The 26,942-nt window shown below is 33.5% G+C and overlaps 3 protein-coding genes across 3 annotated transcripts; 2 read left to right on the top strand and 1 right to left on the bottom strand.

Annotated features, from left to right (window-relative positions):
• The first annotated feature begins 361 nt into the window (after positions 1 to 361).
• On the top strand, positions 362 to 2,197 carry LOC117914001 (transcription factor MYB108). The gene is made up of 3 exons (XM_034829150.1): positions 362 to 656; positions 1,032 to 1,161; positions 1,279 to 2,197. Exons 1-3 carry the CDS (start codon positions 500 to 502, stop codon positions 1,910 to 1,912), a joined length of 921 nt encoding a protein of 306 aa, XP_034685041.1. The 5' UTR covers positions 362 to 499; the 3' UTR covers positions 1,913 to 2,197.
• A 7,203-nt stretch (positions 2,198 to 9,400) lies between these two features.
• Positions 9,401 to 13,720, top strand: LOC117914368 (alkaline/neutral invertase A, mitochondrial-like). Its single transcript, XM_034829678.1, has 6 exons — positions 9,401 to 10,399; positions 11,174 to 11,339; positions 11,522 to 11,733; positions 12,062 to 12,555; positions 12,674 to 12,722; positions 13,011 to 13,720. Exons 1-6 carry the CDS (start codon positions 9,629 to 9,631, stop codon positions 13,338 to 13,340), a joined length of 2,022 nt encoding a protein of 673 aa, XP_034685569.1. The 5' UTR covers positions 9,401 to 9,628; the 3' UTR covers positions 13,341 to 13,720.
• Positions 13,721 to 14,018: 298 nt separating this feature from the next.
• LOC117914369 (gibberellin 2-beta-dioxygenase 2-like) lies at positions 14,019 to 16,828 on the bottom strand. Its single transcript, XM_034829679.1, has 3 exons — positions 16,441 to 16,828; positions 14,796 to 15,171; positions 14,019 to 14,449 (listed from the first exon to the last, which is right to left on the bottom strand). The coding sequence occupies exons 1-3, from the start codon at positions 16,818 to 16,820 to the stop codon at positions 14,186 to 14,188; spliced, it is 1,020 nt and encodes a 339-aa protein (XP_034685570.1). The 5' UTR covers positions 16,821 to 16,828; the 3' UTR covers positions 14,019 to 14,185.
• Positions 16,829 to 26,942: the final 10,114 nt, after the last annotated feature.

Raw genomic sequence — 26,942 nt, 5'->3', positions numbered from 1 at the left:
CCATGAGAAGGTTGGTCAAAAACTCTACTCAACTTGAAAACAGTGAGAAAAACAATAAAGAAGAAACAAAAATAAAAATGGCAAGTTGTTTGGAGAGTGGGAAAGCCATTTTCCAGAGGACTGCTACACTCAGCATACGCGCAGAGAGACAGGGATGATGGAAAGTCAAAGCGTCAAAGTTGAAAGCCTTCTTACTAATTACTATAATTACACATAATTGTTAATTAATTTAACAGATTAATTAAATCCCCATTGCGGCGTGTGCGCTCTTTCTCTCTCCTTCTCTCTCTCTTTCTCTCACATGTCACCATTTTCAAACCTATCTCTCTATCTCTATAAAAACCCCACACCACCTCTATCCTCTTGGATTAATCCAAGCACCCTCTCCCTTTCTCTCTAAAAGAACCAAAAGTCTTTCTTTCTCTCTCTCTCTCTCTCTTTTCTTTCTTCTCTCTGAATCAAAGACTTTTGTTTCAATCAATCAGAGACTTTGTTCGGAATGGATGTTAATGGTAGAGGTGGTAGCTCCACCGTTCTGAGTGAAGAAGAGATGGACCTGAGGAGAGGCCCATGGACTGTGGAAGAAGATCTTACACTCATCAATTACATTGCTACTCATGGCGAAGGCCGCTGGAACTCTCTCGCTCGCTGTGCAGGTAACTTCTTCTTCTTCTTCTTTTTCTTCCCTAAACCAATTCAATTCAGTAGAAACCAAAGGAACCCAATTGCTCAATTTCTCCACTTTCCTTTTTTTTTTTTTTTTTTTTCTTTTCTTTCATTCATCACAGATGCAAAAAAACCTTTGATTTATTGCTTAAAAGAATGAGATACACCCACATCATTATTCTTTAGCAAGCCGTACCCATAAGGAGATTAAAAAAACCAAGCATATTGCGGAGCTAATCATAGCATATTTATATGTAAAGTATAAGCAAAAGCACAGTATAAGGGAATTGTTGTTTGTTTCTATGCATTTTTCTTTTTCTGTTCCTGGAAAAAACTTTACCAAAACAACTTCATCATTGAAACAGGCCTGAAAAGAACTGGAAAAAGCTGCAGATTGAGGTGGCTGAACTATCTCCGCCCAGATGTTCGACGTGGAAACATCACTCTCGAAGAACAACTTCTGATTCTTGAACTTCACTCCCGCTGGGGAAATCGGTACATGATCTCTCCATTTTATTACATAAATGATAAACCCCACCGAAAAATTTAACGTCACACAACCAGAGAAATGAAGACTAACAATGATATACTCCATTTTCTTGATTTTCATAGGTGGTCAAAGATAGCACAACACTTGCCGGGCAGAACAGACAATGAGATTAAAAACTACTGGAGAACCCGGGTTCAGAAGCATGCCAAGCAGCTGAAATGCGACGTTAACAGCAAGCAATTCAAGGACACCATGCGTTATCTATGGATGCCAAGGTTGGTGGAGAGGATTCAGGCTGCGGCGGCGGCCACATCAGGATCATCTCCGGCCGCCGTGGCCGCCCACCAGTTCAGTGGTAGCTGCGATATCGTCGCCGGAAGTGCTGCTGTTCCTCAGATGGCAGCCGGGGGCGCCGATTTCTACGGGGGGCAAGTCAGCACCGGTTACACCCCGGAGAATTCTAGCACAGCGGCTTCATCGGACTCGTTTGGAGCGCAGGTTTCACCCGTCTCGGACCTGACAGAGATTTACAATTTCCCGGTCAGTGACAACCAAAACCCGGATTTTTTCCAGACCGGCCAGGTTGGGTACACAGATTCGCTAATCAGCCCCTCGGGTTACTTCAACCAAGGATTGGATTTCCAATCCATGGAGCCAAACACCCAGTGGTACGACGGCGGCGACACGGCCACGGCGGACAATTTGTGGAATGTGGAAGACATTTGGTCCGTACAGCCGCAGTTCACCAACATCTGATAAACAATAATAATAAAAAAATGAGCCCAATTTGATATTTGCAGGAAATATTGGGCCAATAGCGAAATACATAAATATCACCAAAATACAATAATCTAGGATACAAAATTAGAATTTGTGAAGAATGGAGAGGTTAAACTGTGAATTTTTTTTTCTTTTTCTTTTTAGTTTGTATTCCGTATGCTTTTCTTCGGAGGGGGGGATTTGTAATTTGAGGTTTTTTGAATCTCATTCATTGAAATTGACCGTGTAATTTAAATTTTTACATTGATCGCTTTTCGTATTTGTCCTTTTTTCTTTTTACTTTTATGGTAGCCATTTTTTTTTTTAAATGTCGAAGCGGTGAATAATTGGTTCCACTAATATAATTTTTTAAGTCATGGCACTTTAGAAATCTGGTCCATGGGGTCTGAACCTACCAACAGTTCCTTGTTCTAGATGACAAAAAGGGAATTTCGCAATGATTTTGATTCGTGGCATGTCGTCAACTCATCCTTAATCGATCTTATCAGTTTTCATTATTAATTAAAACACCTCAAATAAAGGGATTTAATGATTTTCATTATTAATTAAAACACCTCAAATAAAGGGATTTAATATAAATTTTAAAAAGTAATTTCTTGAGGAAGAAGAAAAACCGGACGGAAAACGTGATGGAATAGTGAGGAGAGTGGCGGCTGGAATCTGAGGCGAGAGAGAGGACTCGTGCCTTTTGGACAAGCCACCGAAGTGGTCCCGAGGGTGGGAGGGGGTTGAGGGGCTTACACGTGTAAAAACTAAAAAGTGTTAGGCTTCCTGGACTGAAGCACTGACAGCCGCAAGTCTTGAAGCTGCCCAATCACAAGTCCACATGTACATCTCATTATTCCTAATTTCTTTTTTATAATAATAATAATAACAAAAATGACGTTGTAGCAGACAACTGGAATGCACCAAAGTTACTTCCATGACTCATCTTCTTTGGAGGCCACGTTGATTTTTTTGAGTTGATAGGACCCACTAGCGGAAAGATGACTTGGAGTCAAGAGAATGGGGTCCACTGGAATAGTCCCACGTGGGCAATGTAGGTGGCATCTGATGCCATCAATTGTGGGACCGTAGCCCCACCACTCCTATATCTGGAAAAAGTATACCGTTACTGTCACCAAATCTTCAAGTCCACCCGTAACAATCTCACAGCCGAGCAAAAACGGAAGCTTTGGTTGAGGTCCTGAGGATGTACTTATTATTTTGGAAAAAAAAGAAAAAAAAAATTAAAATAATTCAGTTCCATGAATATTGGAGCTAGGGGTTTTCCTCCAATTATATTAATAAAAAATTTAATGAGATAATAAATGGAAGCCTAAATCACGATCCGAGAAGCATCGACCTTTTTTTCTCTCTCTCGAAAAATCATTATGAAAATTGAATTAATTTCAATAATAAATTTAAGACATTTAAAAAAACAATAAAATATTTTTATTAATAATTGCAAATTTAAAATATTTTATATTATATATGAGAAAAATATTTTTTATTTCTTAAATAAAATCTTATTTTTAAAATAATAAATAATTGTTTTAAAAAATACTGTCGGAATTATGACTTCAATAATAACTCAAAGGTTATATCTGGTTTTCAAAAAGTATTAAGAAAAAAAAAATTAAAAAATCATTTTTATTTTATTTGATTGTGTCATGGAAATATATAAGAAAAAAGTTATTTAGTTTTTATATTAAAAGAACTAAAATAAGTGAAATAAATTTGAAATGATAAATAAAAATAATTTATTAATTTTAAATCTATATTTTATATTATTATTATTTTTTAAATATTTTCTCTCAAATATTTTAAAAACCTAATATAGCCATAATATTGATAAATGTTGAAAAAAATTTGATGAATGTTGAAAATGGAATTGCATGAAGAATTAAAAATTTTGTTGATGTGTGCTCCATACATAGCATGCTAAGAAAAATAAAAAATAAAAAACAATTCATGATTTTTTAAAATACATATATATATTTCATAAAGATTATATTATATATTCTTATTTACAAATTTGTAAAGATTATTATTATTTTTCAAAATTTTAAAAATATAATTTGCACCCTATGAAATGAGATGGAAAAGCACTTGTGGAAGAAGAAGTTGGGTCTCCACAATACAATCTACAATGCCATGCACCACAAAATGGGGAATAAAGATTCGCCATGATTGTTGATAAAGATTAAAGATTCAGTCGCTAGGGTTCCTTCCACATTTCTTGATAGAAATAAAATCTTTCTAAACAAACCAAAATTGTTGCTTGTATCTTGAATCATTCCATCCCCCAATATTGGTGGATACCATGGCTTGCTTTTTTCACTAATGTTATTATCTTATAAAGTTTTTATAATGTTGAAAGCTCAACTTGTCCTTGCTTCTCCACATCTCCTTCCTTTTCATGTCCTTTACAAAATGGTTGACAATACATATCAAAGTCTATTTAGGCTAAGGAGCCTAATCATTCATATCATTCATGATTTGAAAGGCTTAAAAAGAGGCAATATTAAATAAAAAATAAAGTATTTGATTATTTTTAAGAAATTATTTGAAAGTTACAATATAATTATTATTTTTTAATGAATCGAAAGAAATATAAATTTGCTTAAATGTATTCTTTTATATGGAAAAATATCGAGAAATGGGGTTGTCTGATAAGTTTTTTTTTTTAAACTTACAAATTTTTTCAAAAACTTTTCTTGTTTACACATATTGGAATTTAAATAGTTAATTTAATTTAAAACCCTTTAAGGCTTGGTATAAATATATTTGATTATCGTTGATTTTACATTTTATCAATTAATATTTTTATAAATTAATTCTAGTTATAAATTTTTTTTTTTTTTTAAAAAAATAAGTAGACCCAGAGAGACAAGTGAAATTAACTCGAAATTTAAATTTATGAGTTTCATTTTATTTTTTTTTCAAATAATGGTTCTAATGCACGTTAAGGTTTCAACCATACGAGGTAAATCCAAGCTTTCCTCTCAAACATTGATGAGCCACATGGAAGAACTACCTTACTATACTCCCATGCACAACATTTTTCAAACCATACTCGATGGTAAAAATATTGTGTAACACATGTACTAAAGTCAAATCAGGAGATTCCTTAAAAAAAAATAAAAAATGTTAAATCACATTTTATGGAATAAAAATGAGTAGTGGAACTTAATCTAAGACTTTCTAAGACATGGTCATATATAGTTAATTTAATTCGAAATTGTCTTAATTTATGAAAAAAAGAAATGCGAAACCACCCCGTAATTTCCCTTAAAAGCATTGATGCGCACATGGGCTCCCCCAGAACCTCATCATCATGAGACTCATAGCCATCAATTTTCAAACCAAATTAGAAGGTAAAATCTTATGAAACACATGTGTGTGACCACCAAGTGTACTATATCCTTCTCCATATTCCTATTCCTGGTTGATTTTATTTAAGTGTCCATTTCACTGCCTTTACCATTCCCATTCCCATTCCCATTCATCACTTGCGTGAAGCTTTGTATTGAAAGCGACACGTTTCCATGGTGCCCCCTTTTCATTTGGCCTGCAAAGCCTCACAGCCACAAGTTCAATGGCCTAGCTAGCCAGCCAAAGTTATTGGGGTCATATCCATCAATTTTTTTTTCGCTTGGTCACATCTTCAAATGCATAGAAAATCTTTCCTACCCGTAAGAAATGAAGGAAAATTTCATGTTGGGGTTCCTCTTTAAGTAATGGAATGTGTTGTATTGGGTCATGCTTATCCACCCTTTCCGAGTGGTTAATTGAGTTGGTTTTTTTTGGGCTAAGTTTTGATCATATATTTACATTTACATGGGGAGGAGCCACATGGATGTATGATTTTGACCCGTCATGTGTCCTCCACCTCCAAGTATAACCTCTTTTAGGGTCATTGAGATTTTTCCTCCTATACCTCTCAACATTTTGGAATGTCCAATTGAGTAATATTCCATATTAGAAAAATAAAAAACGTTCAAAAGACTCGTTCGATAGTTTAATGATATCTAAATTTAAAAATACAAGACTTTAATTTTAGAATCATCGAATAATTAATGTAAGTTTATTACAAAAATCTCGACAAAAATACTTATACAAATTCGATTTAGTTATAAATATTTTAAAAATAAAATCAACTACTTTTCTTTTCTTTTTTATTTGTATTGTTAGGATCTCGAATCTAGAAAAATAAAACTTCATTATTGATACCAAAACATATTAATTTTTTGTTTTGATGGAATATACTCATTTCCTAATTAAGATACCCATAAATTAAAGGCATCCTTGATGTCTTATAAATAGGATAACATCTAGAAAAGACGTAATTTTCATTTTGGTTACATTAACATCATGGGGTTAGGGGCTTTTGTGATCCACAAATTTGAATTGCGTGGATCATCTAATATCATAAATGATGTTTCTTTTCTCCTAATTTTCATAACCCTAAAAAGAAAAACGGTTAGAAAACATTCATACCACTTCTTATATGTATCTATTAAGTGAAATTGGTTTCGGTCATTGATAGTGAGTGGATTTGTAAAATTAAAACATCAAAAGCACTCCAATAAAATGAAACAACTTAATAATGTAAAATTGATAAGCCACTTTTTGTATTTCTAATTCTATTATCTGGTTTTGATTAAGGATTGAGGAAATTGGAAAAGCTTAAACCAACTAACACACTATGGGAGGATGAGAGGAAAACTTTGAACAGAATTAATCGGAGGATTAGCAGCCTAGTGCATTGACCATGACTCGGGTTTAATAAAGATTATAATCACACATAAAACACGGGTCAAGATGCTAGACTTAATCTAATCCAAGCGACCATATCCATGGCATTCGAAGAGTGCGGTCGTAGAAAATGGTATCACTGCTTACGCGAGCCAAAACGGTGGTGCGCGTGAAGATTTGGATTAAAAAAATTTGTGGATTTTGCTAATAGAAGGTTCTTATAATTGTTAATAAACAAATAGTTAGTGGTTTTATTTTTAATTAAGCTATCTGGAGCTGCAACTTGCATGGGGCTTTCATGTAAGCATTTTGATTTTAGTATGTGGTTGGGCTAACTGTAGAATGGGCCCACACTTTTTCTTTGGGCCCATGTTGGTTTTGTTTGATTTTGGATTTAAAACCCAAGTATTGGAATTTGGGAAGGTCACTGATCTGGCGCAAAAGGATTGGGAAGTGGGCCTTGGATATATGTCCATTGTTTATTAGGTTTCTGCTTTTAGGCTTTCAAAAGTCAAACATTGGGCTTGATACAACTGGGCCTGTTGAAGGAATTCTTTCAACATTTGGACTAGGCTTCGCTGGGGTTTTGGGCCAGGGGGTTTTTGTACTTTTAATTAAAAGCTTAATGTAAATTTAAAGCCATAATTTATAGTCTACTAAGGAAAGAAAAAAAAAATTAAATTTTTTTTTGTGTGTTTGATTTTTTCTGAAAAATTAAATATAATAAAAATAGTTTGAAATTTATATATTTTTAAATTATTTAATCTTTATATAATAGATAAAAATAAGTTATAAGAAGGTTAGGAAAACAAGATTTTATATTGGATTTTTTTTTTTATATTTTATTTCTTTCACATTTTTCTCTAATTTTTCAAAAATCAAACATAACTATAAAGGATATCTATAATATCTTTACTGTGGCAAAAAAATGCTAAAGAAAGAAAAAATAAAATACCGAGAAAAATTATTTTTTTATGTTTGATTTTTTTATAAAAAAATAAAATATAATTAAAATTAAAAAAAAATTATTTATTTTCAAAAGTATTTAATCTTTATATATAAGAATGATTAAAATAAGTGATACAATTAGTTTTGAAACCAAAACCTTAAAAAACAAATTAAAATAATTAAAATGCATTGAAAAAAACTCTTTATTTTCAAAACAATTATGAAAAATATGTTTTGGGAACAATTAATAACCAAATATGTTTTCAAAATTTTTTTCTCAAAAAAATTTAAACATTATTTTTGTGAATAAATCTCACACAAAAACTTATACATTTGTAATATTTTTATTAATAGAGTCTGATATTGGATTAAAAATTAATTTTAATATTATTTGTAATAATATATTTTCTTTTGTATAGATAATAGATATCGTCTGAAAATCATTTTAAAAGGGCGAAAAAAAACCAATTGAAAAAATTGGAAGGGCGGATTTTATCGGTAGTATAGAAAATTTGAGAAATAAAAGATTGAATTTTAAATGGGAATATTGAGGTGGAAGAAGATAAAGATAAAGATAAAGAGCAATTGATTGGGTAGACCCACACGCCCGGTCTGGCATTTGAGGTCAGCTTTGATGACTATGGAGAAAAGCAGCTGACTTGGAGCCTCATCCTACTCATCTTCCATTATTTCCTTCCACTAACATTTTTCAGGCTGCCCAATCAATTACACACTTCAAAAAATCGAAACATTCAACGAACTTGATTTTTTTATTTTTTATTTGATAATTATACGTTTTATTTTATTGAAAATTCTTATTCTTATCTCCATCGGAATAATAGGACCGAAAATTTTAACCAACGTTAATGAGTTTTGAACAAATTTTAAAAATAATTAAAATTTTAAATTATTTTTAAAAAAATACTCTTACTTTAAATATCAATTTCAGATCTTAATAAATATAAAAAATTAAAATATTTTTAAGTTTAAAATCCAAAAAAAAAAAAAAGAATTGAAGATGGGAGATAAAAGGGTAAAGGTCTCCAAATTGAAAAGTGCCTTGAACGCTATAACGAAATTATATCGGGACAGTGACTGGACCACAGCCCTGATAAAATTGACACCCAAAAGCCTAAGCCACATATTATCTTTAAATATCGCGATATTTACAACTCAGAAAGAGACGACTTAGCGAGATATTTCAACAAACTTAACCCATTTTTTATCCAATTGCAGAAGTCCACGTGTACCCCATGCTCTTTATACGTAGACTTGTACTGTATATTTATACAAAAGCCAAGCTGTAGGATTCCTCGCTGTCCTCTCTTTTTTATTTTTTTTATAAATTTTTAATTTCAGATGGAAAAAGCCAAAAGTTGATCTTTATTGAATCCCGCACATTTTTTTTTAGACTGACTCCTCGCCGACCAAATTGATCATTTCGAAATCGTAAATTGTGCCTGGACGATTTTACCCTTTATCTGCCAAGTCCATCTTCTCTTCCTCCTCCCCTCGATTACCCAAATTGCCCTTCCCCCTCTCCCTCCTCCCCCACCAACCTTTCGTGTTTATCCACTTCTGAGGGTATATCCGTAATTCCATGTGACCATTGACAACACCAATCACGCGCATGGGCACAACCGTCAAACCACGCTTACAGCTTCGTATTTCCACGCCAATTTCTCTCCATCCACGAACCTTCTTCATCCGTCTCTATAAAAGGCCCACTCCACCGACTTCCCCAAAATCTGCTGCTCTTCACATTCAAACCATTTCGCTCGTCAACGTGTTTTTTTTTCTTCAACTGTAAGTTAAAAAATCATTCCATTTGATTTCCATTTCTCATTTCATACACTTATATAGTGATTTTTATCCTCCTTTTTGCCTATATTTTTTACTCTCTGTTGATCAATTTTTCAGGATCGACAGAGCTCTGTATATATATAAAAATTGTTCCATTTCAACCTCATTTGATATATATAATATTTTGATTTTTTACGGATCATGAACTCGAGCAGTTATATTGGAATTACGACCATGAAACCCTACTGTAGAGTTCTAACCAGCTGTAGGAATTCCTCCATTTTCAAATTCCCATCTTCAAAATCAAACCATTTCATTGCTGATAATTCGTCGAAATTTCAATCCAAGTTGATCCATAGCCGGAGATTCCACTGTTGTAGCGCTCAAATTTTGGGTAAGAAATGTGGAATCAATTCGAATCGGAGGGCTTTTCGGTTTTCCGATCCGAATTGGGGCCAAATTAGGGTTTACAGAAGTTGTAGTGGTGCTCATGGAGGTAGGAGAGGTGTTTTGGTGATCTCGAATGTGGCGTCGGATTTTAGAAAGCATTCGACGTCGGTGGAGAGTCATGTGAATGAGAAGGGGTTTGAGAGCATTTATATCAATGGTGGATTGAATGTGAAGCCATTGGTGATTGAAAGAATTGAGAGGGGTCATGTAGAGGAGGAGTCAGGCTTAGAATTTAAGGACCCGGATGTGAATTTTGATCATTCAGAGGGTTTGAATAAGGAAAAGGTTGAGAGAGAGGTGCCCGAGATTGAAAAAGAGGCATGGAGGCTGTTGAGAAGTGCGGTTGTGGATTACTGTGGAAATCCGGTGGGGACTGTTGCAGCTAATGACCCAGGGGATAAGCAACCGCTGAATTATGATCAGGTCTTTATTCGGGATTTTGTCCCATCAGCGCTTGCATTCTTGCTTAAAGGAGAGGGAGAGATTGTGAAGAATTTTCTCCTTCATACATTACAGTTACAGGTGAGTTGTGGTTTTTATTTTGATTTTTCTTCTGGTTTGATGTTGATGTTACTGTTTGTTTCCCTTTTATGTTAAGTGAATTTCTGCTTAGTGATGCACATGATTTCATTATTTTTGTGTGTAATATAATAAGGGCATTATCATACATCTTTTGAAATTTATTCAATTATCGGGTTTACCTAGCATTGTAAACTAGAAATCCATCATTCAAATGAAAAGAAATTGAGAGTCATCTCCACAGACAATGATATAGGAGAGGTTTAAGGGTTTCTTGAAATTCAAGTTTAGGATTGTTTTTTATTTACTTTGTGGTGATGGCTGCTACTTTCTGTAAAAGCCTATTCTTGTAATGATTTTTTTTTTTTTGCATAAATCATATGTGAAAGAAACATGAGTTAAAAATTTTCTGTACAACACCCACATGATTATTAAACAAATTATGGAAAGAATCAGTGAGGCCTTATACAGAAACTAAATGGGAAAAATTTTGAATCCATTATTTGGTCAGATGTCCTGACTTATAACAAAATTTAGCATCACAAAGGCCAAAGAACAAGGAATATCTTTTCCTCATTTACAAGAAAAAAAGAATTCCTAGTTTCATCATGGAAAATAATACCCCTTTGACAAAATATGAAGCCACAGTGAAGGGTAATAGCATACTGGGGAAGCCTATTGAAGGCCTGTAGTTCAAATAGCTAGCTTGTGCAAATTTGGGATTTCTGTGAGCTTTGACATAAATTTAAACATATCGTTTTGGTGTTTGTTGCTTAGAGTTGGGAGAAGACTGTGGACTGCTACAGCCCTGGGCAAGGGTTGATGCCAGCAAGTTTTAAAGTTAGAACTGTGCCTCTTGATGGAGGCAATGGAGCATTTGAGGAAGTTTTGGATCCTGATTTTGGTGAATCAGCGATTGGGCGTGTTGCCCCTGTTGATTCTGGTAGGTTTAGCTTTGCTACATGATCTGTTGTTATTTTTCTCAGTTGCTTCATATCCAGATGTTCATCCAGTGCTTTTCATGCAATAAGATTAAATTCTTACCTACACATATTAAATAACAATCTGACAGTTAGCATTGTGTAAAATCTGAAGCACTGTTTTATATGTTAACTACTCTGACAGGGTTGTGGTGGATCATTTTGTTGAGAGCTTATGGAAAGATCACGGGTGACTATGCATTGCAAGAAAGAGTAGATGTCCAGACAGGCATAAGACTGATCCTTAATTTATGTTTAACTGATGGGTTTGACATGTTCCCTTCTCTTTTAGTCACTGATGGTTCCTGCATGATTGATAGACGCATGGGTATTCACGGCCACCCTCTTGAAATCCAAGTAAGTTGTGCATGCTCTGTGTAGTTCTGAGCTTTTTGTATGTATTGGATTTTAGCTTGGATTTTGGTGAACTATTCTTCTCCATTTATTACTTGTTCAAGAAGATTAGATATTAAGGTAGAATTAGTTATGTTGCTAATGGTTGTATGGCATCTTCCTTTGGCTATTATTTTGCAATTCTTGCTTATTCCCTCCATGTGAATGTTTGGATGAGTAGGTTTTCAAGTTCATGTGTTCAACATATATCTCATGTCTTTCTTTACAGCTTTCGATTGGTGCTTCAAGTTTCTGGTCTCTTATCATTTTGTTGACAAATCTTATTTCACAGGCCTTATTCTATTCAGCACTACGTTGCTCCCGTGAGATGCTCACTGTCAATGATGGAACCAAGAATTTGGTGAGGGCCATCAACAACCGATTAAGTGCCCTGTCATTTCATATCCGAGAGTATTATTGGGTGGATATGAAGAAGATCAATGAGATATATCGTTACAAGACAGAGGAATACTCTACAGATGCCATCAACAAGTTCAACATTTATCCGGATCAAATTCCTACCTGGCTGGTAGATTGGATACCTGACCAAGGTGGCTATCTTATTGGCAATCTACAACCTGCCCATATGGATTTCAGATTTTTCACCCTTGGAAATCTTTGGTCCATTATATCATCTTTGGGTACTGCCAAACAGAATGAGGGTATTCTGAATTTAATTGAAGCCAAATGGGATGATCTTGTGGCACATATGCCTCTTAAAATATGTTACCCTGCTCTAGAGAATGAGGAATGGCGTATAATCACTGGCAGTGACCCAAAAAACACGTGAGGCTCTTTAGAGTTTCCTGTTCTTTTCTTGCCTCAACCTCATTTATCAGCACCTCCACATCAATTCTAGTAAAATATTCTTATTCAAACACTGAATTTCTCTGCTTACTTGCAGGCCATGGTCATATCATAATGGTGGATCTTGGCCAACACTCCTGTGGCAGGTAAAATTTCTTGTGATTATATAGTATGAGTTCCCTGAACCTTTTTTGTAAAGCTTCCAGAATGATTATCTTTCTACATGTTAATTCATTAGAAAGCTCTTCTTATCTTCACAGTGTTTTTGTCCCCCAACATCCTTTTCCTCATTATAAATCATTTTGAACCAAATTGAGGTTCAACAATTAGGTCTACCAAAAGAGCAGTTGCTGAAAAATTAATCCGCATCTATATAATAATGATGGGGAATGCTGGCCATATCATACTAATGCTTCTGGTTCTCTGCATTTCAGTTCACATTGGCCTGCATTAAGATGGGAAGGCCAGAATTAGCAAGAAAGGCAGTTGCTTTAGCTGAAGAGAGACTTTCAGTAGACCACTGGCCTGAGTATTATGACACACGAAATGGGCGGTTCATAGGCAAGCAGTCACGGCTCTACCAAACATGGACAATTGCTGGATTCCTGACTTCAAAGATGCTCTTGGAAAACCCAGAGATGGCGTCCCTGTTGGCTTGGGAAGAGGACTATGAGCTCCTTGAGATTTGTGTCTGCGCACTTAGCAAAACCGGTCGAAAGAAGTGCTCACGCAGTGCTGCAAGATCCCAGATTCCGGTCCAGTGAGAATTCCTTCACATCCGAATTAACACTTCCATTGCCCGTTGTAGTATTTACTGTCGTTTAGACAAACTATAGGATAACAATAAACACGAGGAAGAGCATGGTGGGTGACTTGGTTTTATACAAAAGAGACAGTGCTTCTCAGATTCTTGGCTGACAAGTTAGTCCCTTGTTTTTTCTGACAGCCACTTTAGCTTAAAATATTTGTTAGATGTATGTACATTCAATTGAAATAGATGACTGATATGTAGTCGGATGGCTGATGTTTTTAGAGAGCCTATGCCATTACATGAATGTTCTTGAAATTGTAAGTTTGTAACCAACCGGTGTTGTATCAACATTTATATATTCATATGACTTCAATTTATCTTCCTCCTCCATTACATCTTTGTGTAAGCTTCTCCATTTCTTTCAATCTTCTTATCTAGGGAGGTTAAAAAGGCCTAATGACCCAAAACCCGATTAAACCCTACTGGAGATTAAAATTTTGTGGGTTGGACTTTGGGCATTACGTTTAGGAGAATTGACCCGGTCTGAAATCATTTCTCGAGCCCAAGAAATCCGCTAAAACCCGCCCAAAGCCCAAATTTTCAGGCTTGGGCCGTCCAGGTGGCCCGAATTTACACTCCTACTCCTCTCATATGGGAAAAGGATGTTGAATTACAGTAGTAGAAACCATTGTTGGGAGAAAAAACTTTCCATTGATTACAGAATTACACTAGTAGAAACCATTTCTTCTGTATACACACACTCATCCAGGCTAGCTAAAACCACATATATCATCTAATTAGCGGAAACTTATAAGCAAAATTTGGCGTTGGAGATTGCTTGACCATGCATTTTATTCATCACTCTTGAGCTTCCTTGTCTGGGCAGGCTTTGAAAAGGTTCAGACGACTGTCCCCGAGCCGAAGAGAGTATGTAATTTCCTTGTATTCAGCCCAAGTGAATGGCCTGTAAAGAGAAGGCCTCTCAGGTGTGACCACCTCTGGGGGAGAAGTGATCAATGCATGAAGAGGTGGAGCTCCAAAAAAGGCCATTGACATTCTGGGCTTGTCTGAATTGGTCAAGGCTCTGTGTCTCACGCTCACAAACCTCCCATTTGTCATGGCCTTCACACAAGAGAAAAGCATTTACATCAATCCCATGTTTGGTGTCCAAGAAAATAATCATAAAAAGAAAAAGAAAAAAAAGAAAAAACCATTGGAGCTGGTATTTCTTTTTTCTGAAGTTGGTTGTATGATTTCAATGAAATGCATGGGGTATGATTTCAATGAATCTCATTGGTTGGGAACTGATGGGTGGGGTCCAACTTATCACCAATCCAGTACAGAGAAATCGCAGGGATTCCCAATTCATTTTTCAGTTTCTGTCAGTCAGTTTCCTGATTACCACGAGAGGAGATAAAGACTAAAGAGAGAGAAGAGTGAAAAGAGTAGGGGAAAGAAGAAGACCCACCTGCAACAAGTCCCCCACGTTAACACAGAAGCTGGTGGGGTCAGGGGGGACTGGGACCCAAACCCCGTCTCCCAGACAAATTTGGAGGCCACCCACATCGTTGGATCTCAAGATGGTCAGGATCTGAGGGTCAGAATGCTCTCCAAATCCAATGTTGTTGCCCTGATGATGAATCTGAAATGAGGAAGAAGGTGAAGTGTCCCTGTCCTTAAGAGGAGGAGGATAGTGATTGAGCCTGAAGACTGAGTCACTGTCAAGATGTGTGATGAGGCTGCTGAAGACTGAAGTGTTCTGGACCCACAATCCCTCTGCCATCAGATCCAAAACTTCACATGCCAGATCTGTAACTGCTTGTATGTAACCACTCACAGCAGAGCTGTCATAACACACCACATTCAAAAAAACAAATAAAAATGGAGAAGTAGGTTAACCTTCACTCTCTATCTCTCTATCTCTCTCTCTCTCTCTCTCTGACACCCTCCACCCATTGGTTTTCTTCATTTGGTAACAGAAGTTACCATTGCTTTTCTCCATATCTGGGACCTTCCCCTCATTTACAACTTCTTTGATTTGATTGGACCTTCTTGATGTGTTTCTGACTTGTCATTCTGTTCTGATTCTATACGCTTTTTATCTCCTTCTATCACTCACTACCCTACTCTCCTCTTTCTTGCCCACTTGCCTCCATTTCTCCTCACCGTTTTGTACTTTCAACCCCATTCCCATGTCAATTTTCTTTCCATAATTTTAACTCAAAATTCTCCCATTTGCCCTTTATTTTTTATTATAAACTTATTAGATAAAGAACCAATCATGGATATCAGGCTTATTTTTTAGTTAAAAGTTTCAATGGACTCTTCCTATGGGATAAATTAATTACATTTTAAACTTAATTCCTTACATCATTGTCTCCCCCACTGAGACAATTAGCTTCTTTTCCTTCTTTTTTTCCCTACCCAAATACAATATTTAGTTATAAAAACAGTACCATCTCATCAATAAGCACTACCACAATTAGTGTACTGTATATGCAACAATGTAGCATCTAAAATGGTATATAAAGATTAATAATTTAATACTACTTCTATATATGAATTTTGAATTCACTGTTTGCAGTGGAATCACATTATTTTCATAGTTTATTCTATTATTATTATTATTATTAGTGTAGAAAATGAACCAACTCATATGACACCTAAGTCGTATCATTTTGAAGTAAAGGAGTCATTACAAATAGTGGGTTATTGCATATGAAAGCAATGGAGGAAGGAATATGTATATGGATTTTTCTTCCATGCTCCACGTTAACTTCATTGGGTTGAAGTGACTTTTCAACAAGTTCTTTCCTTTATATGGAAACCATTCATCATAGTAAAACACATACTAGCAGTACCAAGTAAAAAAAAAAAAAAAAAAGGAAAAAGAAAAATAAAAATAAAAAGAAAACTCAACTTTCTTCATGATTTTGAGTTTCAAAAACTTGTCTTCCATGTAAATTTGTTTTTTGATGTTTTCCAAGATTTGGCCACCCATGGATGTAAAGGATAAACCCACGTAAAACCCTAAAGTTTTCTAGAGGAATAGAGGCCACAAAAGGATGCAAAACCCTCAAGTTTATTAGTGAGAGAGAGACAAGAGAAAGTACCTGAACTTTGTTGGGTCATTGGAGATAGTTTCTGATCTCTGAGAAATGCAGTGAGGGTTGGTGTTGAACAGAAGGTATTCAACCTCGCCCATATCACCATTAAACCCTATGTTCTTGCAGCCATAGCCAAATGGCTGTGCTGGCCCAGCTTTTTTCTTCTCTGAGGCTGGTTTCCCAAAGAAGTTAAAACTCTCTTCTTCCATCTTCCTGATCACATCCTCAGGAACTCCATGGTTGATCACCTTGAAGAAACCATACTCTTGACTAGCTTTCACTATCAGCTCTGCTACCTTCGGTCCCCTAGCTGCGAGGTCTATTATTGGAACCTCCACAGCTATGAGCTTCTCACTTCCAATTGGGTTTGGAGAGGCCACCACCATTGTTTTCCACAAGAAGGATGAAGAGTTGTGTGAAGAGTTGAGAAGATGAGGAGATATTTAAGAGAGGTAGAGGGATAAATAAATAAATGTGATTCAGGAATCGTAGACTTTGGGTGAAGTACAACTAGCAAATTCCTGTCACACAATGAAGGTTGACTTTCTCTACTCTCTTTTGACTTGGATTTTTTTCCTCCCCCCCCTCTTTGGTATATTTTACCATTCTTCTAGGCTTAAATTTTTTCACTCTTTAGCTTTGTTGAATAGACCTTCATTAATTTACATTACATTATATATATTCCTTCCTTCCTGTGCAAGTAACCACTAATCCCTAGGCTCATCTGGCCACATTTATTTCATTATATTTTTCATCCTTGAATGATTTATTAAAAATAAAATAAAAATATTCATGATATAATTCACTCTCATTCTCCTTCTTCTGTATCAAACCCACTCATATGTTATCTTTCCTGGCTCATTGTTCTCAAGAGTGACTAAAGCCCCTCATCAAGAAATAATTGAAGGAAAATAAAATAAAATAAAATAAAAAATCTCCATGGTCTTCAATGTGGGTGTTTGTGGGGGAAATGAAAGAAAGAGTCCATATGGTAAGTAGTGGTAGCTGTGGGCTATGAGAAAACAGGGGAAGATAGATAGGTGTGTGACAGTGAGGAGATGATGGTGAATGTGAACAGCTTCTAGAGGGAGTGGGGTAGAGATTTTTGACTAGGGTAGGGGAGAGCTAATTGATTCCTACATATCCAACTTTTCATGGCCTTGTTCTTCACTGCATTATTACTCTAGTGATTCACCAATGTGGCTTAAGTCCCTAGGTTTATCAATATGCCTTTTGAAGGCTACACATTTTTTCTTTTACTTTAATTTTTTTGACACTGCGCATTAAAGTATGTTGATTTGAAACATCAACATTAAGTGTTCCATTCAATGTGACACATCTTGGAGGCCTTATCATTTTTACTTGAATTAGTTCATACATTAGTTGAGAATTATTATCCAAATGTGTCAAAAGAAAAAAAGGGGAGGGAATCCAAATGCACTTGTCTAATTTATCATGATGGCTTTAAATTCTTGGGCCTCGTATGGAAAAGAAAGATAAGATATAAATTCAAAACCAAGGTATAAAAATTCATATGGTACAAATAATAAACTCTAATCTAACATGCTAGATAACCTTAGTTATAATAAGGGTTATTTGAACACATGACAAAATGAATGTAAAATCGTAACACTGTCCCACTTACTAATTGTTTTGTAACATATAACCTTATTTGGATATTTTTATTATTAGTTATTATTCTCAAAAACTCACACATAAGATGCCTCCAAAAAGATATTGGGTATTTCTAAAAGCTCTACACTATATCTCTTCATTATTCTATCTCTTTTTTAAAGATATCTGATCCACTCTTCCATTTCGTTTCTTATTTTGAATTTAAAGGTTTTTCTCTTGTGTTTTATAGGAAGCAGGTTCAGGTTATTTAAAAAGAAAATGAAAATCATTTTTCATATTTTGAAAATGAAGAGATTACTCTTGCAACAACAAGCTTTATTTTCACTTTTAGGCTAATTTCCTTGTAATAATCATACCTCCAATTTCACCTTATATTTGGAAAAGGTAGGAGCTAGCATCATCATCATCATGATGTGAGATCCAAACATTACATCATCCATCAACCAACCTCATGGACTAGGAATGGGCTTTGATAATTATGATACCAATCTCTATGTGATGTTAGTTTTTCTCCTTGGGAGAATGGAGATGATGATCATGCACCACATCACCCCACCATGCCATTCCTCCACACGTTTGCCTCTCATTTCAAACTTCCCAGATTCTAATCAACTCCTTTCTATCATAAAGTTTTCAAGATTTTGACTAATCTTGTCCACCTTCCACACGTGCAATAGTGGATCATTTTCACAAATAATTTAAGCATGATGACATGACTTTTGTCCCAACATCATCCATTCATTTATATTAATTTAGTTTATCTTTCTTTTTATAACTCCTCCCTTTCTATTCACACATGTATTTATTTGATTTATTGTCTACTATGACAGTATCATATATAGAAATTTTTTAAAATCTTCTAAGTCTTGTTATTATCAATATCATTATCACTATCATCAGTGTCATCATCAGGATCATTACACTTGATGTCAATATATAATTTTTTTTTTTTAAATATGCGATGAGGTCCACTAAATAAAGTAATTAATAATTGAAGGAGATTGGTAATGATGTTGGGTAATCAATGGAAAAGAAGAAGATGATAGAAAAAATGAATGGTGAGGAGGATGCAGCTAAGGTCCAACTCTCCAACTCCAACTAGATTTTGCTTTCGGAAAGGAAGGAAATGTAGGGTTTGCATTCCCATGCAGTACTCCACAATCAACGCTCAGCTCATATTCAAAAGAAACTTTTCTTTCCTTCTCGAATCTCCATTCCCATCCCCATAGCCCCTTTCACCTAAAGAATCTAGAGAGGACTAAAACCATTTTCCTTTTTTTTTTTTTCTTTTTTTTTTTTAAAAAAAATTAATTCTTCCATCTTTATTCCAGTTGTTCCTATGATTGGGCATAGACCCAGGACCTTGGTGCAATGGTGCCAAGATTATGGTCCTCAAAGTACTATTTTCTTCTTTTATTTTTTATGATATATTTATTTTGGAAAAATATGGTGCCCTTGTGTAAATGAATGGGGCAGGCTGTCAATGGACCACCACGTTGTCTATTTTTTGCCCATGTAGTCCTAGCCTAGCCTTCAAGGCCTATTGGTTTCCCACTCAAAATTGTCAGTCTCTGTAAATTCTAGAAAGTAGGAGAGAAAGTAAAAAAGGAAAAAAATGAAAATGTGGATAGAAGTTTTTATTTTTATTTTTTTTATATATGGAAAAAAGTAACTTAAAGATTACTAATTCTTATTATATAGATATGAAAAATATTAAAAATCTATAAATTTTAAATATATTTTAGAATCTTCAAAATTATTAGTGCCACCTTAAGGGGAGGGAGGGGCCAACACTAGAACAAGGCGACCAAATAAAAAGCGAATATGTTGTACGCTATCAAAAGGTGCTGACTATGGACGGTGATGTCCCCATCCAAATGAGACATGCAAATAGTTTTTAACCACTAGTTTATTTTCACATTATCATCCCAACAATATTTATATTTGATTTACTAAAAAGTTGGAATAAAAAATATATTCCATGTTCTCGATATTCGATATTAATTTAAAATAAAATTCATATTGCATCTCATTATTTACTATTATAAAGAATATGAAAACGTTCCCGTGCTTAATATTATTTGAAAATTGTTTTATGATTCATATTTTAGTAAATATATTTTTATGCCTTTATTAATAATATTTATGATTAAAATATTTAAAATTTATAAATAAAAAATTATATTGTATTGTTAAATATATAGAAACCAAGTTTATACATTAAATAATATATGTATTGATATTTCCATCTTATTCCAAATTATATTTAATAAATTGAAACCCGATCATTAATTTTAGGGTCTTGTGGGATCAGTGGAGGTGTACTTAAGCTAGCCCGACATACATGGTTAAAAAACAAAAAAATCTAATAAATTGAATGTACTTTAAACTCTGAAACATTGTGATGAAATAAAAAAGGAAACGTGTACAATATTGAAAGGTATACATTATAGAAACGTGCACACTACAACCAACCATATCCTTGTCAAAAGGAGAATCACTCAAATAATTTAGAATTTTAACTTTATTTTTACATTATTATGCTTTATAAAACTCGAAGGAAAACAATCTTACATATATCATACTCTATTTAAATTAAACTTAAATGTACATATATTATTACGCTTTATGAAGCTCGAAGAAAAGAATCTTTCATATATTTGACTCAATTTAAATTAAATTTAAATACACACCCGATATCATGCTTTATGAAATTTGAAGGAAAGAATCTTATATATATATGTATAACCGTTTAAATCTAACCTAAATTCACATGCTTTGGGATTGAATCGGAAAAGGTTGAGTGCATTCTAAGAAGGTGGGTTAATTATCAGCAACCATGTCTCATTGTCTCAATCCAAATGAGACTCACGCCAATAATTTTAACACTCCAAAGACTTTCATTTTTCACACTCTTCCCTTATAGAGAGACGTGTGAAACCAATCCTCTTATCTCCTTCATTAAAGAAATGTGTGAAAAAAGGCAAGTCTCTCACTACACGAATTCCTTTTTTCTTTCCTTTCTGAAAATTATATTTGCCATAGTTCTGATTCTGGAAATAGCAATTAATGGGTCATTATCATTCAATAGGGTGTCGCCCCAACCAATTCTAAGCCCAAAGCATCCATGTTACATCGCATAGATGGAGGTCCTACCATATATTTATCTATGCTACATCATCAATAATTGGAATACTACTTATTTATATAATAAAAGTTTATCATAAATAAATTGAGAGCATCTTATAGTATTGTATGATATTTTTTGGTACATGGGTTAAAACAATTAAATATTTTTACTTTTGAAGAAGGGTTTGAAAATTAATCCCCACCCACCACCACCACCGCCCAAAAAACAAAGAAAAAAAATATTAAAGAAAGAGTATTTGATCTTGGGTGTTTTTTATAACCGTTGAAAGTCAAGTATGGACTAATTAACCTCCATGCATGGGGCTATCCTTTAAATACAATAAAATTTTTAACGATGTTTTAAAATAATGGGTTTGTTTTAATTTGCATGGGGAAATATAGGGAGTAAAAATAAAGAAAAATAAAAATTTAGATCGATGCTTGATAATACTTTAGTTTAGTTGGTTTCCTCATCTAATCTCATGTCAATCAACATATATAAAATATGTCACTAAGGGATCGGAAAATATGACTGTAAATATGAAAAATATAACTGTGAAAGTAAAAAACGTATTTGAATTTGACAATTTTTTTCATATATTTGAATTAAGTATAATTATGTTTAGATTAGCATGGACCCAACATTTTTTTTTCTTCACAAATAAACAAAAGAATATATTAAAATAAATTGGTTTATTAATCATACAGTAAGCCCATAATTGCTTGGTTTATTTAAGTCTAATCTTGTGGGGGGGGGGGGGGGGGGGGGGGGGGTGGAGGCACTGCTGGGCCATGACCCAAAAAATTGTCAGTGAATTTGGTGAACCAAGCCCTAACTACCACCTGCCTGCGTTTCAGTTGGCAGTTTTCAATCATTTTCTAGGATTTAAGGCCAAGTTGACCGTTACTTCCATTCACTTCATTTGTTTATTTTTATTTATTTTTAATTTATTTGAAGGTGAGAAACCGATTAAAATATGCAAATTAATTAAAACTATTGTATTGTTTCAATTTTTGTCATGGCCCATGCCGACTTCACCCTCTTTTCGTTTCTTTTTTTTCTTTTTCTTTTTCTTTTTTTCTTTCTTTTTTAAATATGTGGACAGATTTCTTTAATTTCAAAGTCAGAGACTCAGTCGGCAACATTAATTTTATTGTATGAGAGGTACTCGAAGAAGTTGACAACATAATCTACTAACTACTTTTATGACAAATTCAATGGATAGTGGGGTATTATTAAATGATCCACCATAGAAATTAAAATTCAACATCATCCTCACAAAAATAAAAACCCTAATATGAAATTGGGTGTAGGTTTATAAATTATATCATCGCTTTTAAAATTGTCGAACCTTGAAAGATCAAATGATTGCTTAAAATTTATCAATCTTCACTTTAAAATAAATAAATTTTAATATTTTATAATAAAAAAAGTTATGATGTATCTATATCTCAAGTTAATTCAAAATAATTAGTTGTTACTTTTTGAAAAATAAAAAAAGATATTGTCTAGGAAGTTATCTCCGTGATCTTAAAAAGTTGTCATTTGTTGATTATAAGAAATTGATAAAGTAAAAATTTTCAAGGAAGATGACCAACCTTTTTAAGATTTAAAGTCATAATTTCAATGTTGTATACGTAAATCAAATTTAGAATCTAAATTCAAAATTTGAATTGGATTTTTCAAAGTTGTGTACATCAAGAGAAATCAAATTGAATTTGGCTTATAGATGAAGTTAGTGGTGACTAATTTGTATAAAATAAACCAAATAATAAAAGTAGCATAAATATGTGACCAATATTTTTTATGTGTTCTCACTTGATAATCGAGACTTCTTTTTATAATCTTTATGAATTAATAGTGTTTATAATAATTTATTTAAAAGAAACATTAGAAAATATATAGTATCAATATAAACAAGTGACACTTATAAATTTTAATAACTTACCATTGAATGAAGGAAATTATTCCAATTTTATTGTAGTTGAAAAATAGAATAAAATTTCCTAGAGATTTGGTTAATTTCAGAAAAAATAATAAAAAAATATTTTATGAAAATAAAATATCATCCTTCTTATATTTGATAGGAAATTTAATTAAAATGTGGTCTTGAAATAATTAGAAGTTAGCTCAAATGAGTTTTTAGTGGCTTTTCTAAGCTGAAATAATTGAAATTATATTTAATTTCGTTATCTTCACTTAAAATTAAATAATTTAATCAAACATCAATCAACATTGATTGAAAGAAACATTACAACACGTAAGGAGACACCATCCATTATGTCAAAATCTAGATGAGTAATATCAACGACCAAATCATAACAAAATGGTTTTCATGAATTATTGTAGTTTTTTATTGACTACACCTTTTTCGAGCCAAAAACTTTGACAACGAATGAAACTATGGATGAAATCGCACGGTAGAAGACACATTAAATTCATGTTATTTCCATCATTTTATATAACATTTTGATATTAAAATCAATGTCTTGAGCCCACCCAATTCATGCATAGGGAATCTATATTGATTTTTTTATTATCATAAGGGAAAATATTTATTTATTTTGGGAATTTGTGCCAACATAATAAATTACTAAAAGAAATGAAAATTTGTCAATGCTTCCACATTGGTGGGCCGGGCCGGCCCCTTAAGGGTGAGGCAATGTCACGTGCAGCGCACGTGATAGCATTGATCCTTAAATTTCATCTATAATATCCAAATGGTTAGTTGGGCCATGGGCCACTGATTGTACCAGGTCCATAAGCTTGATGGAGGCCCATATCTGAGTGCCAGCCCAATATTCTAGGATTTGGAGTCTGGCCAGGATTTCCCCAGCTAACCTGTTATGGGGCTGGGCGGGAAGTGGGCCCATAATGCGTAATGGGCTTCTTGTTTGAAGACCGGCCCAATGTTAGATCTACCGTTCCTTCTCTTAAGACATGTGGGGAAAAGGAAAAAAAAAAGGGAAAAAGAAATGAACAGTCGTGTTTGAATGAGATGAAAATACAAAGAACTAATAAATGAAAGTAACGTAAAATAATATTGAGAGATTGGGTGGGCTAGACTGGGATGAACAAGGCCAGGCCTAATAAAGCCCAATTGTGCCATAGCAACAGTGACTGACTAGGCCCATCCCAAATCCCTTTGGACCATGCAGCCCAAGTCTTATGTCCAAGACTTAATATGCAAATAAAAAAAAAAAAAAAAATGCTACAACAATTGAGATCATTCAGGATTGGTAGTGGGTCGAGAATTTTGCAAACATTAAAAACATAATTATTTTTATTTTTAAAAATAAAAATATTTTTCAAATATAAAATTCATTGATGATGTATTGGTGAACCCTAAAATAGAGGTGTATGGGTTGAAAATCTTGAATGAAAAGAGCGAGAGTGGGAGGGGCGTTAGGTCTAATAAATTAAAGTTTGAGAGAGAGGGTTGTGATATCATAATTTGGGAAAAAAAAAAAGCAAATGGAAAAAGGATGCTTTTCAAAGAGACCCTAAGTCAAGGATCAAGAATCAAGGCATATATAGCTGGTTTTTCTCAATTGTAAAGTTTGAAGGGCGAAGCTAGTCATCAAGGCATTATTGAGAGGTCAATGACAAGCGTCAAATCATCTTCTTTTGAGAGGGTCCTCCATGGAATGATTCCAGTAAAAGTAAAAAAATAAAAATAAAAAATAAAAAATAAATAAAAATGACAGCCGAATGAGAAGACCAAGTTGGCATGCCACCCAATGATGGAAATGACGTTGAAAAGATAGGCCCCAGTGTTCCACATTCGTTGCACAAAACTACCCACATTACATTTTCACCTAAACCAATGAACCATCACTCACCGTATCAATGCCGTATTTTGGAATATATATATATATACACACATAATGTATTATGTGAACGAAAAATCAAAATTATTAATTTCACTTTCATAATAATAAATTAAAAAATTTTAGGTTTTCCGATCTACATCCAAAAAATGTGTGATAAAATAATCATCTCACTTTTCTTCTCTCTTTTTCGGTAAACTCAATTCCAATATGTGAAAGAAAATAATAAAATTTGTATAAAAAAATAAAACTTTGTCACGATATTGTCTTATTAGTAATATCTTTAAAGAAATACATATAAAAAGATATTTTTTTCAATTTTATTATCAGATTCTAAGGAGTTTTTATTTTTAATCATAATGCAAATGTAAAAGTAAATAAAATATGGAATAGATTTTTTTACTTTTGATTATTAAAATTAAATATGAGTTAATTTTATTTCTACCAGCATGAGGTTTGTATTCTTACTTCTATTTCTAATAAATCATGAAAATACAATAATGAAAATTCCATTTTAATTTTTTACCTTCCAATCTTGCTCTAGAATCTTTATTTTATAAATCATAGAAGTTTATGAAATTATTAAACTATCCTTAATTTTCCACCAAAAATCAAATCTAATCCACCTAAAATATTGTCAATCATGATCGATTCCCCCTTTCCCCCTTTTCCTCCCCCATATATGGAAAAGAAAGAAAGGAAGTCAAAAAAACAAAAAGGAAAAAAAAAGGTGAGATTAGAATTAGAGTTTAAGGAACAAAATCATGTCATTTTCATAATTTTACATATCTATTTTTATTTTTATTTTTAAAAAGGCCAACCCACCTTTTTTTTTATTTGGATCTTCATGTTTTTTTTTCATTAAGATCCAAATACAATTCTCCCACCAAAAAATGCCCATTTAGTGTATCAAGTTGTCAACTAAGAGGGTGTTTCATAATGTTTTTAATATTTTTAACATCTGAAAAATAAAAAATTTTAAGTATTAAAAATTATAAAAACAATTTCTAAAATAATTGTTAAACAAATTCTAAGAGCACGTTTGACAATAATTCTTATAAATGTTTTTAACATTTCTAACACTTAAAAATATTTATTTTTCAAGTATTAAAAATATTAAAAACACTTCTTAAAATCAATGTCAAATACATTCTAAATCAACCTCTCTTCTCTCTAGTTTACGTTCCCCTCTCTCTTGCTTGAAATAAATGTAAAAGATGTCATCAATTCAAGATAAAATTAAGTCATTTTGAAATGCCTTTTAATCACATCCTTTTTACAACATCATAATGTACTACTATTTTTTTTTTATTAAATTTGTCTTAAAAAAAAAAAAAAAAAAAGGAGACCAAATCTGCATTGTGTGGGAGAGGGGGAAAGGAGTGGGGTTGGGTTTTGTGTGTAAATAGTAAGGTGAATAGAAAAGGTATAAAGCTTTTCAATGCCCACTTGTGGACACCATCATTTTGTTCTTGAAGTTTATTGACTTCCTAACCTCCCTTGCCACCGACTCAACCCCAAACCCAATTGCATCGTCTCATCAACCATAATTATTACCAAGTTTTGCCTTAACAGACTTCTAGTGACCATCACACAACTCAATATATATCTCTTCACTACATCATTCCCCCCTTTGCTTTTGGCCCATTTGCATTTGAATATGGCCTTGTGTACATTTGCCAAGTGTGGTCTGTGCTTGGTTTATATAACCAATGTGGAAGTACACTTCAACATTTTTTGAATTATGTTTTGCTATAATTGCTCTTAACATGTTTCGTACTTCTTCATTCCTACTTTAAAAATAAAAAGTAAATTATTATTTTTTATATATATAAAAAACCCTTCTATGGTTATTTTCCATAAATTTCTAGTGACTTTGAGTAATTTTTTTATACTTAGGTAAGTTATTTACT

This window comes from Vitis riparia, chromosome 5 (genome assembly GCF_004353265.1).
Source record: "Vitis riparia cultivar Riparia Gloire de Montpellier isolate 1030 chromosome 5, EGFV_Vit.rip_1.0, whole genome shotgun sequence".
Taxonomy (NCBI): domain Eukaryota; kingdom Viridiplantae; phylum Streptophyta; class Magnoliopsida; order Vitales; family Vitaceae; genus Vitis; species Vitis riparia.
The sequence above is the reverse complement of the archived record's forward strand: the minus strand, read 5'-3'. Positions and strand labels throughout refer to the sequence as shown.